The 12,500-nt window shown below is 46.4% G+C and overlaps 1 protein-coding gene across 3 annotated transcripts in view; it reads right to left on the reverse strand.

The window, feature by feature from the left end:
- The window catches only part of LOC310814009 (single-stranded DNA-binding protein 3), a 24,657-nt gene extending 13,529 nt beyond the window's left edge, over positions 1-11,128 (reverse strand). For all 3 annotated transcript variants that reach the window (XM_083683222.1, XM_083683221.1, XM_083683220.1), the window contains exons 1-4: positions 10,965-11,128; positions 5,881-5,953; positions 4,313-4,374; positions 2,891-2,975 (exon numbers count right to left, since the gene is read on the reverse strand). In XM_083683222.1, the coding sequence (XP_083539348.1) occupies positions 2,891-2,975; positions 4,313-4,374; positions 5,881-5,953; positions 10,965-11,020 (276 nt within the window). In that variant the 5' untranslated portion in view covers positions 11,021-11,128. The remainder of the gene's footprint in view (positions 1-2,890; positions 2,976-4,312; positions 4,375-5,880; positions 5,954-10,964) is intronic.
- Positions 11,129-12,500: the final 1,372 nt, after the last annotated feature.

A 12,500-nucleotide genomic window follows, 5' to 3' on the forward strand; every position in this document is an offset into this window, starting at 1 on the left:
CCCATAGGACTAAATGGTCAAATCAATAGTGCTCAACACATTATTGACCTCAACCTGGTACCTTTCATAGGAATAAAGACTGAAACATAAACATTGGGGGGGGAGGGAGGGAGAGAGAGAGAGAGAGGATGAAAGAAGAAAGGAGAGGCGGGGGAGAGGATGGGAGTCCTTGTGCTTGCTTGCATGCGTGTATGTGTAAATATATATATATATATATATATATATATATATATTTGTGTGTTTGTGAGATGTTGAGGGACACTAATCTATATTCTGTTCCCCACTGATGTGTACCTCATCACTGTCTCCTTGACCTGCTGTCCCTGAGAGAGAGAGAGAGAGGGTAAGGAGAAAGGGGGGAACATTGAATGAATTAAAAGAGAAAAAGAGAGGAAATAAAGAAGCTAGCGGGGGGAAGAGATAGCAAAGGGAGGAGAGATGAGAGAAAAGAGGAAGGGATAAGAGGGTGAAAGAAAGAGGAGACAGAAAAGTGGATGTCCAAGATAGTTGTTGTCCCCCACCACACACACACACACACACACACACACACACACACACACACACACACACACACACACAGACACACAGCCTGCCAACAAAAGACGGGACCAACACACGCTGTAGACAGGACACATGCTCAGCCAGAGGGGGAAAAGAACAAGCATAGATGGAAACTCTAGAAGTGAGTAAGAGAAGAGAGAAACCGTCCCGGTTGTTTCCTCTGATGAGGAGTTTCTGCCTAAACTAGTGCAGTGTTCAGGTGATGTCGGAAACTTCAGAGTTAAAATGAATGTTCTCCCTCTCTCTCCCTCTCTCTCTCCCTCTCCCCCTCTCTCTCCCTACTGTCTTTTCCACCGTGTCATCTAGTCCACACTTCTCTCCCTCCTCTGAGCCAGAGAGCATCATGGGTAAAGAGCCAGATTAGCCAATCAATCTTCTCCGGGGAACAGAGGTGGTGGTGGTGGTGGTGGTGGTGATGGTGTGGGGGAGGGAGGGAGCAGAGGAGAGTGTTGAGGAGGAGAGGAGAGGTGGAGGGAAAGGGGAGGTACAGAGAGGGGGGGGGGGGTGAGGTGAGGTGTTCAAGTAAAAACCTCAAGCTGTGACAGAAACAGTCAAGCAAAGTGGCTGGAGTTGCACAACCAGCCATGGAAAGAGGGGGGAGTGATAGAGAGAGAGAGAGAGAGAGAGAGAGAGGGAGAGAGAGAGAGAGAGAGAGCAGCAAGAGTGTCAAGGCGACGAGAATAAAAACTGGTTAGGTAAGAAGAACGAGAGCAGGGGTGAGCTTAAAGACACAATACGCAACTTTTGTCAATAATTCACACTAATTTACTGCCAAATGCGGGTAGATTTTGGCACTGTTGGGTGAATCTGTAAATCTTACCAGCCTACAAAGGTTCGCAAATACTATGCTTCAACTGGCGTGAGACGCAATTATGGTCAGTGTTGATTCGACATTTGTGACGCCACTCCTGCTGCTCCTGCCTCCTCCGGCTGACTGGAACTGCTGCGCGTCTCACTCACGCTTCTCCTGACCTTCAAACAAACCTACGGCCTTTCCTAGTTTCGTTACAACAATGTCTCTGGTTACAACCTAAAATAAAGCATCACAGTACAATTCAGCGACACATGACGGCACGTTTACACACGACCGCGTGAGATTGACATGCAGGGGGAAATATTTTGTGCGAACCTTAAAGCCTACAGGAGGTACATTCTGTACTGGGAGTATATTGTTTGTTGAAAAAATGTGGCTGGTAATAAATCAAGAGTGGCTGGTGAATTTACCTCATCCACCAGACACCTTGGCCGGTAGACTAAAAAGTTAATTTTATGCCCTGAAAGCAACCGTTCACCTTCCATCAGTCTCTCCCTCCCCCTCCTCGCCCCTACCTTGATGGGGGGGCATTTACACACTACAGGGCTGACCCCAACCATACTGTGCCGACTCGGGATATTTTCTTTTCACATGGTCCTTTCCAGCGCTGTTTCGGTAACTATGGTGGATGCGGAACCATGCCAGCCCAGTACAGCTCAGCTTGGTTCAGGTCTTTAGTGTGAATTAGGGTTTAGTGAACTTCACAGACTCCATCTAACCCTACCGATAAAGGTAAGGGGGTGTGGAGCTTAGTTCTAGCGCTCTGGCTGATCCTGGTCCTTTCAACATGTGGGAACATCAGTGGGGTAGCAGAGGACAGAAGCCGGAATGGAAACAGTCCAGTCTTCTCTCCCCAGTCCTTTCTTTTATTACTGTTACAACTGCCACACAACACACACTTCTGTCCTATGGGTAACCAGTGAACACCATCAAACACACAAATCCACACAGACACACAGTTAACCAGTGCTCTGGCACTGAAGGTGTGAAAGGTCCCCTCTCTGGGCTGTCTGCCAGAGCTGCAATCCCCCCAAAGAGAGAGACACACATACACACACACAGGCAATCCCCCCCAAATCCCTGGCTTAGCCCCGGCCCAGTGCTGGGATTACTGGATTAGACCTCTATTCCATTATCTCTCCACACTAGATACAAAACACACACACACACACACACACACACACACACACACACACACACACACACACACACACACACACACACACACACACACAACTGTCTTAGGTCATAGGGGATACAGGCCAGAGACAGATACACAGACGTTCATTCACAATACATTGAGAACACACACACAGACACACAGACACACGTAAACAAAAACACAACACTAACAGGGACAGACACACACTGTGTTGTTGACATATTCCACTGCCTCCAGAACAAATCCCTGGCCAGAAGCCAAGAGCTCACATTCCTATTGGACTAAAGATGTGGTCCTCCTGGTCCTCCCCCCCCCCCCCAGAACAGCCATTGGCTGATGAATCTATCACTCACATAGTCATGGAAGGCCTTGGCCTCACTGGAGTGTTCACAGGTCTCCCTCCGGTCTGGGGCGGCACAATACAAATCCCAGAATACACTGCAACAGGAAATAGAGAACGAGGGTTACCATAGGGCACAATACGAGCTATATCAGATATTGAAATACCATGCATGCACACACACACACTCTTGTTATCTCTCACACACGTTTAAGTTCGCTTTCACACACTTGAGCATCTTATTGGAGATGGCACAGTGTAGTGCCACACTTATGGAATGGGGGGTGCACACACACACACACACACACTTTTGTCCCAGCCCAGCTCTAACACACCTGACCAATGATCAAAAAGGTAAAGGCAGTGGATCACAGATCAAACATTGACTTAAGCCCAAAGAACCACAGAGCTTTATAAGCAGGCCAGAGTAGTTGAAAAAGCAAATGCACCTGTCACTATTTAATCTAACTTACGCAGCGGCACAAACACAAACACACACACGCACATGCACACGCACACAGGACTCTCTAATTCCCTCTGTGAGCAGTAGTACCTGTCTAAGAGGCAGTAATTGAATCAGTGAAAGGTCTGTGTGTATTGATTTAATGGATGTGCTATAAAACCCGGTGAAATAAGGCCACAGCTAACGAGAAGGCTAATCGGCGATCAGAGAGGCCCTTTTTAAACGTCCTGTCAAGAGCTAACACACACACACACACACACACACACACACACTCACATTAAAGTCGATCACGGAGATCAACCACCACTAGTACTGAAGCACTAGTACTGAAGTACACAGACAGTAACACTGGGTCAGACAGACAGTAACACTAGGTCAGACAGACAGTTCATGTGATGAAAACAACAGAAAAATCTACTGATTAGCAAGGTAACGACCCTAGAGTGCAACCTCTACCCAGGGTAAAAATGCCAAGAAGGGGAGGGGGGGGTGAGGTGCCACAAAGGAGGCTGGAATGGGTTAATCTGCTAGGAGTCTTTCCAAATGAACAAAGGCAAAGGGGGGGGGGGGGGCGGGGGGAGACAAAGGGTGACGAAAAGGGTGAGAAGGGGGAGGAGGCTGGTTGGGGGAGGCCTTTCCCTAACCATCTGGAGCTTTTGTTTCAGGGGAGGGGTGATGGGGGGGGGGGGGGGGGGGGGTCATGCCCTCTGAGCCTAGGCTGGCCGACCCCAAGCTTCAGTCGTGTCACAACGGTGAGGGAGTGGACACTACGAGGGGACTGAGTGCAGTGCACTGTAGTATTTCCCCATGGTGGGTTGTATCCACTTTGGTTCTCTTTAATTTTATTGTATCTATTCAATTCTGTCTAAATGTTCACCACCAGAAGCACAACACACACATAAATCAAACTGGGCTGAGGAAGGACACGCACACGCACACGCACACGCACACGCACACGCACACAATACTCACCACCACCATGAGTGCAGGAATCCAGGAGGCTCCCCTAATGTGATGTTCTTTTCCCATCGAATCTAAGAGACAAAGAAAATATGACTTTTCTTTACCCAAATCCTTTTTACCTGCGCTCAGGGGAGAGGAGAGGAGGAAGAGAGAAGATGGGAGGAGAGGAGAGGAGAGGAGAGAGGATGAGAGGTGAAGAAAGGCGAGGAGATGGTCAGTTCTAGCTGGAGGAGAGAAAGAGAGGATTATGTCTGCAGGTCCGGAGGTTAAGAACACATAATCAGTCTGTCTCAAGACTGTCAATGCCCTCTGAGACACAGATACACATCTTTCAACCTCCTCTCCTCTCCCACTTTCTACCTCTCTCCCTCTCTCTTTCTCCACATCTTCACCCCTCTCTCTCTCGGCTTCCCTCCTCTATGTCTCTACAGAGGGAAGTAGAGGCATGGCAAATGCACTATGGTGTGTGTGTGTGTGTGTGTGTGTGTGTGTATTTGTCTGTGTGTGTGCGTGTGTGACAGTCTTGTGTACGCAGCATTTATCATCTTGAGTTTAGGCTTATTGCTGTTTAAAGTGCACTCCATAGGAGTGCAACATAAAATGTACTTCGCAAGTGCTAGCTTGTGCACATCGCTAGTGTCATACATGTTGTAATAAATCATAACAACTTGAGTGGTACTATGAGCTGCACTCAATTCAAATGGAAATCTTGAGATAAACTCACGAATTACATGACCATTCTAAAGTCAAGTCCAGTTTCAGGTTGATTCATTTGACAGGAGAAAGCAATACAGAGACAGCCACCAAGAATAGCAATGTATTCATGTCCCCTCAGACCCCCCCCCCCCAAACACTAAAGGGCTGGTGATTGAATTGTAGCGGAGGTGATTTGGAATCACGTTCTTGTGATGAGGTAGCCCTGTCTGAGACATGTCAACTCAAGTGTAACCCTCAGACTTTGAAGACATCTTGGCCTAATGGTAGCAATTGGATCTTCCACTTAGGAGACCTGGGTTCGAACCCCACCCGTCACAAAAGCATGGGTGGGCAACTCCAGCCCAGCTCTAACACACTGGGTCCACATGATCAACTAATCAATCATGATTTCGATCTAGTCCAGTGATCCTCACTCCTGTCCTGGAGAGCTGCAGTGCTGCAGACTTTTGTCCCAGGTCAGCAGTGACACACCTGAGTCAGCTAATGAAGGTTTTAAAGATGAGTGAGTTGATTAGTTCAATCAGGTGTGATAGCACTAAGCTGGGACAAAAAACCCCCACTGCAGCCATCCAGGACCAGGATTGAGGATCACAGATCTGGACTACTAGTGATTGCCTGTAAGAGCGAGGTTGGAACGAAAGCCTGCACACAGAGTTGCCTACTGCATGGCTTGGAAAGGAGAGGAGAAAGGAGGAGAGGAGAGAAAGGAGGACAGGAGAGAAGAAAGGAGGAGAGGAGAGAAGAAAGGAGGAGAGGAGAGAAAGGAGGACAGGAGAGAAGAAAGGAGATGGGAGGAGAGGGGAAAGGAGAGAAGTTGTTAAGGAATAAGGGTATGTTTTTGAAAGAGGAAGACATCTTACCTCGGACAGGAAGGTCTGTGCGGACTTCTGTGCTCCCACATGTAGCAGGTACTCGTACACGTATAACGCTAACCTGCAACAGAAGAGAGGGAAGGGATAGGGTTAGCATTAGCTCATTTGTGGTGGAGAGAATAAGAGTTTCCATTTAGCAAATCACCCTACAACACATATACGACAAGAACAACCAAGAACTGGGGAATGGTTCATGGACTTGAGTATAGCTTATCTTCTTAAACATCATCAAATCTCTCTCATTTTTAAAAATAAAGGGTTCTTAAGGACCTGGTCAAAGTTGGCCTCACCTAGATCGGCGATACTACTTTAGAAAATATTGTTGTACAACAATACTGTTCTTTAGCGAATAGTGAACTGCAGCGAACAGTGAACTGCAGCGAATAGTGAACTGCAGCGAATAGTGAACTGCAACGAATAGTGAACTGCAGCAAATAGTGCAAATTGTGAAACAAAGAACATGTTGTTTTCACCGCTAACATGCTTTGCCTTGCAAAAACAGCGGGACACTGCACTTGTAGTTATGCACATATCTGGAGTTTTAAACACTTTGTCAAGACTATCTGTAAGAGAACAATATCATAATATTGAATAGCCCAACCCTAGCCTCACCCTTACTTAGCAGTGTTTAATAACTCTCGATTGACCACCACAGTGAATATGACAGGTCCCTCTCCCTACAGAAGCCAGTCCTCGAAGAATCCAATAGCTTTAAACAAGAGGGACGGTGGCTTTCGTGTCACATCCTCATCGTTAGCCAATGAGCCGATCAATGGAACATGATCTGGTGATAGGCTAATCATGCTCTGTGGTTGTTCTTTACGCTATATGTTGCTATTGTAAGTCACTCTGGATGAAGAGGGTCCTGCTAAATGACTTAAATGTAGGCTTTATGTTGAGACGGAACTGATTCGGCCTTGGGTGAAAGATGGGACCGTAGAAATAGAATGAGCAGAATAATTCTATTTTTAGGGATAGGACCACAAACCAACTGCACATCACGGTGAGTCTACAAGCCAGAGATGTGTGTAGGTCAACATATACAGACAGACATCAAACACTAAACCCTAATTCACACTACAGGGCTGATCCAAGCTGAGCTGTACTGGGCTAACCTGGTCACACGCATCTCTACTATAGTTGCTGAAACAGTGAAAATATTAAGGAAACTGATAATAAAAAAGGAAAATATACCGAGCCAGCTCAGTATGGTTTCAGGTCGACCCTGTTGTGTGTAAATGCCCATAAGTGGTGCATTTACGGCCATAGTCACATGACACACTGGGCCGAGAACCTTGATGGTGAGGACATGGAGTGTCTAGCTGGCACACGGTGTGTGTACAAAGAAGTAAGGTCTGCCCCTCTGGGCAATAAATAGCTGGGGGTGTTCCCTCTTATCAGGCAGTCCATCACAGATAAGAACTGATAACAGAGAGGAGGAACACATATACAGAAACACACACACACACACGTTGTAAGGCCCTTAGCACTCTGAGGTTGTTTAGAAGCTTTGCAACGGTTGCCTTTCAACTTGTTGGAACAACAGAGCATTTCAGATGACATTTATACCCATTATTCATACTGCATCCATTGAAATACAAGGCCAGGTTGAATTGTGCGACTAGGGCTATATTTCACACAAACATCCCCGGGAAAGCAGACAGGAGACAGAGATACACTCTCCCTGATTTCCCACTATAGAACACAGTCTGCAGGTTGTTAGAGATGAAACCTCACAATTACCACTGCACTTAAGAGGGTAAAGACTGTGGCTCCGCTCTTGTAGTCAGTCAGTCAAACACACGCACGCACACACAAACTGATTCTCGCTTGACCAATTTCGCCTGGGCAATTTGACCACTTTACAGGCCACTCAGCAATTTGTAGTTCTCTGTGGCTGGTGTAAGGTATGGGGCAGTTAGGTCAGTAAGGCCCCACACACACACACACACACACACACACACACGACCACACACACACACACACACACACACACACACACACACACACACACACACACACACACACACACACACACACACACACGAGGAACTGAGAACTGTTCAAGGGTAAGCACAAGGCCCTGGTACCCCAGCACCAGGAGTAAGCCTTTGTATTAGATACAGGAGTATGCCTTTGTATTAGATACAGGAGTATGCCTTTGTATTAGATACAGGAGTAAGCCTTTGTATTAGATGAATGCTTCTACTCATGGGGACAGCATAGCTATTACACAGTTATTACATAGTTAGGTATTACATAGCTTGGGAGTAGGCCTATGTCGGATTTTGACTACTTACAGGACTCTGGGGTTAGCAGGATCAAGCTGCAGATCCCCCCCTGACGGGGTCACTGATGAAATGTTTATGTGTGTGTTTGTTGTGTGTGTGTGTGTGTGTGTGTGGAGGGGGGGTCTGCGTGCACCTGGCCTGCTGCATTATTAAAGCTCACTGGTAGAGGAGGAGGAAAGGAGGATGAGGAATATTCATGGTGGGGAGGAGAGGAGACGGGCCCACTCCATGCACAACTGTCAGGAGCACTGAGTGTAACCAGGCCAGAGAGAGAGAGAGAGAGAGAGAGAAAATCGGACAGACAGTAAGAGAGGCAAACACATAACAGGAGGGCATGGACACATTCCGCCTGACGTCTCTCGGTGCAGTGTGGTTCAGCCAGGTGTGACCAGACCAGCACCACTAGAGCCGGGGCTGATCCCAGCAACAGCAGTGTTCCTCCTCATCCTTTACTACCACTCTTATTCTCTTATTCTCTCTCTCTCTCTCTCTCTCTCTCTCTCTCTCTCTCTCTCTCTCTCTCTCTACTTTCCAAGCAAACTCTCTTCTGGTCTGCGATGGGATCCTACACACACACTCTGTCTCTTGCTCACTTACACACACACACACACAACCCCTCTCCATGTCTGCGATGGGACAGTGTCCTCCAGTCTACAGTGGGACCCCACACTGTGGTGAGATGAGTGAAATGTCCCTTATGTACACCACCAGCACACGACATCCCGCCTGAGGCCCCCCAACAAAACCCCTCTTTAAACATGGATCAGTCTGCCACCGACACACACACACACACACACACGTCTCCAGCTCAAAAGCAACTAACACACACACAAACACACTACTCCAGCCCAGCGTGCACACACACACACACACACACACACACACACACACACACACACACACAGCAGAGAGCGACTGGTTCAGTCTGTCTCTCAATAATTCAACACGGCAGCAAGGGATGAGAGGAGAAAAGGATGGGGGCTTTGTACAGAGGAGGGAGGAGAGGAAAAAACAGGAAGAAGGAGAGGGATGAGAGAGGGATAGGTAAGGAGAGGTTGGCAGTGCAAGGTAGAGGGCAACAAGTCGGGGGAGCGGAGAACAGAAACAGGGAAAAAGGTGGAGAGGATAGATTGGTAATCTAGACAGAAGAGAAGATAGAGGATGAGGAGGACATTGGAGTTTGAGGAGAGGTGCTCATCAACAGTTCGCTGGAAAAGACTGCTGATAATTGTACACAAGGAAAGTTTGGACAACTTCCTCTAATTTTTCCCTCTGACCAAACCAGAGCTACCGGTAGTTTAACCCAGCTGCTCGAGTAGCCTACTGGCTCAAATGTAAAAGTGGGCACACTCTCAACGAGATTTCACTCTTGAGTCTAGACAAATATTTTAGACCAACGCGCTCTGACCATCTCTCACTCTCTGGCACTGAGATCAACAGTTAGGCTATTGCTATGCAATGGGCTAACATCTCAAACAATTAACAATTGCCTAACCAATTTGCACAATGTTCCACCAGGGCAATGTATGCAGTATCTTCAATAACATTATGGATTGAAATGACACGATCACAAACAAAACGATTGCATCCACAGCCGGCTTTGTTGACACTTGGCCTTCCATAAACGAGAGAATGAGTATGAATGTCCCCATAGCCAGAGTGATGCGATATGCTTGTTTTTTCTATTTATTCTAACAATAAGCAGGTAACCTACAAGTTAAACCTATGCCAGTGCGACACCATTACATACTGATGATATTCATAGTTGAGACAGTTATGAGAAACAGTTATGATAGTAGGCGTATTGCTAATACAACAGTGATAACGTAGCGTACTGTACGCTATCGGAAGGGACCACAGCTCACACACGGACAACAGGCATCGGCTCTATCTTGCAGACAAAGGGAAAGGTAGGCTACCGCTATCTGAGCTAGCGTTGTATTCGTTTCCTAGCAAAATGACCCATCCCATGACCGATTTGGAATTCTTGCAAAACGTGATACCTATTGAAATACCACCTATCTATCTTCTACTCTTTATAATAAACAATTCGTTTTAACCAGAGGCCACAAAGTTATCAGACGTTTCGCTAGCTGGTTAGCTAGCTGACTAGTATCAAGCCACCGCTCGCTTGTGCGTAAAACACATGGATACCTTGTAGCGGGTGCGCTCCTAGAGTGTGACTTTTTGGAACGTTGAACACGCTCATTTGTTACTTTGTAACAAGCTTGTATCGGCGGTATCCTATTTGTATCTGCTGAGAGCAACAGTACCTACAATGCACAAAAGCATCACCCCCCATCCCCAAATGCATTGTTCCCAACAATATCCAGAGAGATCGGTGGAGGGATTCTCACTTGTGCACCCTAAAACAAATACAACTCCGGTGCAACACATTGCACATATTGGAGTGTTATATAAACAAGAAGTATGAAACCTGTCTTGTATAGCAAAACAACCATAAGTGCAAGCACAGTATACTTAGGGGGGGAAACAAGCATGCCGAGAAACATTGCTTGCTAACAGAGGATGCAAGAACCACACGAACACAATCATAGAAAGCAAAGCGGTCCAGTTAGTAAGACAATTGTCGCAAATAACAATGAAAACAAACCTTATCATAGACACAACTGCACGTTTTCTATGACTATGACAACAACAAGTATGTAGTTAGCTTGCCAGCTAGCATTGCTAACTCAGTGTGAATTGGTGTGAGCCATGTATCTCTCCTCAGTTAGCATACTTGGGTCTCTTGTTGTGACAGTGCAATATTTCACTTACTTCTCTCTCGCTTGGCTATCGGAAGGGACCACAGCTCCTTTACCCTTGGCGTACATGCTGGAGGCTGTTGCGATACTCTTCTTTTTTTTTTTAACCCAGTCGACACCTGTCAAAGAAAGCTACCAGGAAAACCTACTATCTCCATAGCTACCCAGTTAGTGTTCTTTGCTCCGGTTTCCTTTTTTCTACGTCTCCAACATTGCCCACAAATCAGGCAGGGTTTCAGCCGGGGGGAGCTTGAAACGGTCCGCTGGTGGATCTTTTTTTTTTTTTTTTTTTTTTTTTTTTTTTCAATCGCTGTTCCAGGATTCTGCCCGTACTCCCCCTGTTGTGCGATGGCGGGGGCTTCTTAAAGCCACAAGGACCGTAGTTTAGTTTATTTTAACTGTCGAATTAGGCAACCCGTAAACTCCTATGCAAGAAGTTACTGTAGGCCGTAGTTGTATTAAATGCATGAATGAAGAGCGTCTTGATAGTTAATTTGTAAACATAAATCATGAGTTGTAAACTTGAATCCTGTGCGATGCTATGTTCTGGTAAAGTGCGTTATAAAATACATGTATAACTGTGAATTCTATCCTGACATGAATTGAACAGTAATTATTCTGTGTTGTTTGTGTTACAGGACATACCAGATGGTTTTGTACAGGTGGCCTTCCTAACTGTTTGTCAAGATAGCTCATGTTCTTGTTTTTAGGTGTCAGTGTGTTCTATGCAGATGTTTTGTATCCACACTGGGTGTGACCAGGTATGGTTCTTAAGGTGTGTGTGTCTGTGTTTTCTTCCCAGGTCTTATGAATTATGAAAGTGGTTTAATCGCTAACATGTATGTATGTTTTTGAGTGAATGTGTCATGTCCCTTTAAGAGAATGTGTGCAGGGCCGTGGCAGGGTGTGTGTGTGTGTGTGTGTGTGTGTGTGTGTGTGTGTGTGTGTGTTTGTGTGTGCATGTGTGTGAGGCAGGGGCAGTGTGTTCTGTTTTCATGCTGCTTGTCTGTGGGAAGGGCACAGCTGACTGTGTGTGTGTTGGGGTTCGGCTCCATCCACTATATTTTATAGGAGACACACACACACACACACACACACACACACACACACGCACACACTATAAATGCACACATACACACTAAAAGACATGCATGTTTCGAGAGACAAGAAAAAAAGGAAGAATGAGGAAAACATAGAGAAGGAAAGAGAAACACAAACACAGAGATTCTAATTGAGAGTGCAAAGGGCTTTCTCTCCTCCCTTTGCTTCTGCAGTGTTTGTCTCTCCCATGTGATATCCCCTCTGCCACACAAACACACACACACACACACACACACACACACACACACACACACACACGCACGCACAAACAGTCTGAAGACAGAGCTGTCCGTGTGCTTGTGCTGGTCTATGGGTGTGGGAGAGTAAAAAGAGAGAGAGACAGTGTGTTTGTGTGTATGTACGTGTGTTGTGTGTGTGTGTGGGTGTGGTGTGTATGTCTGTGTGTCTGTGTGTTAGAGAGAGTGAGAGGTATCTTCTCAGCTTTAGA

Source organism: Argentina silus (assembly GCF_951799395.1).
Source record: "Argentina silus genome assembly, chromosome: 13".
Classification (NCBI taxonomy): Eukaryota; Metazoa; Chordata; class Actinopteri; order Argentiniformes; family Argentinidae; genus Argentina; species Argentina silus.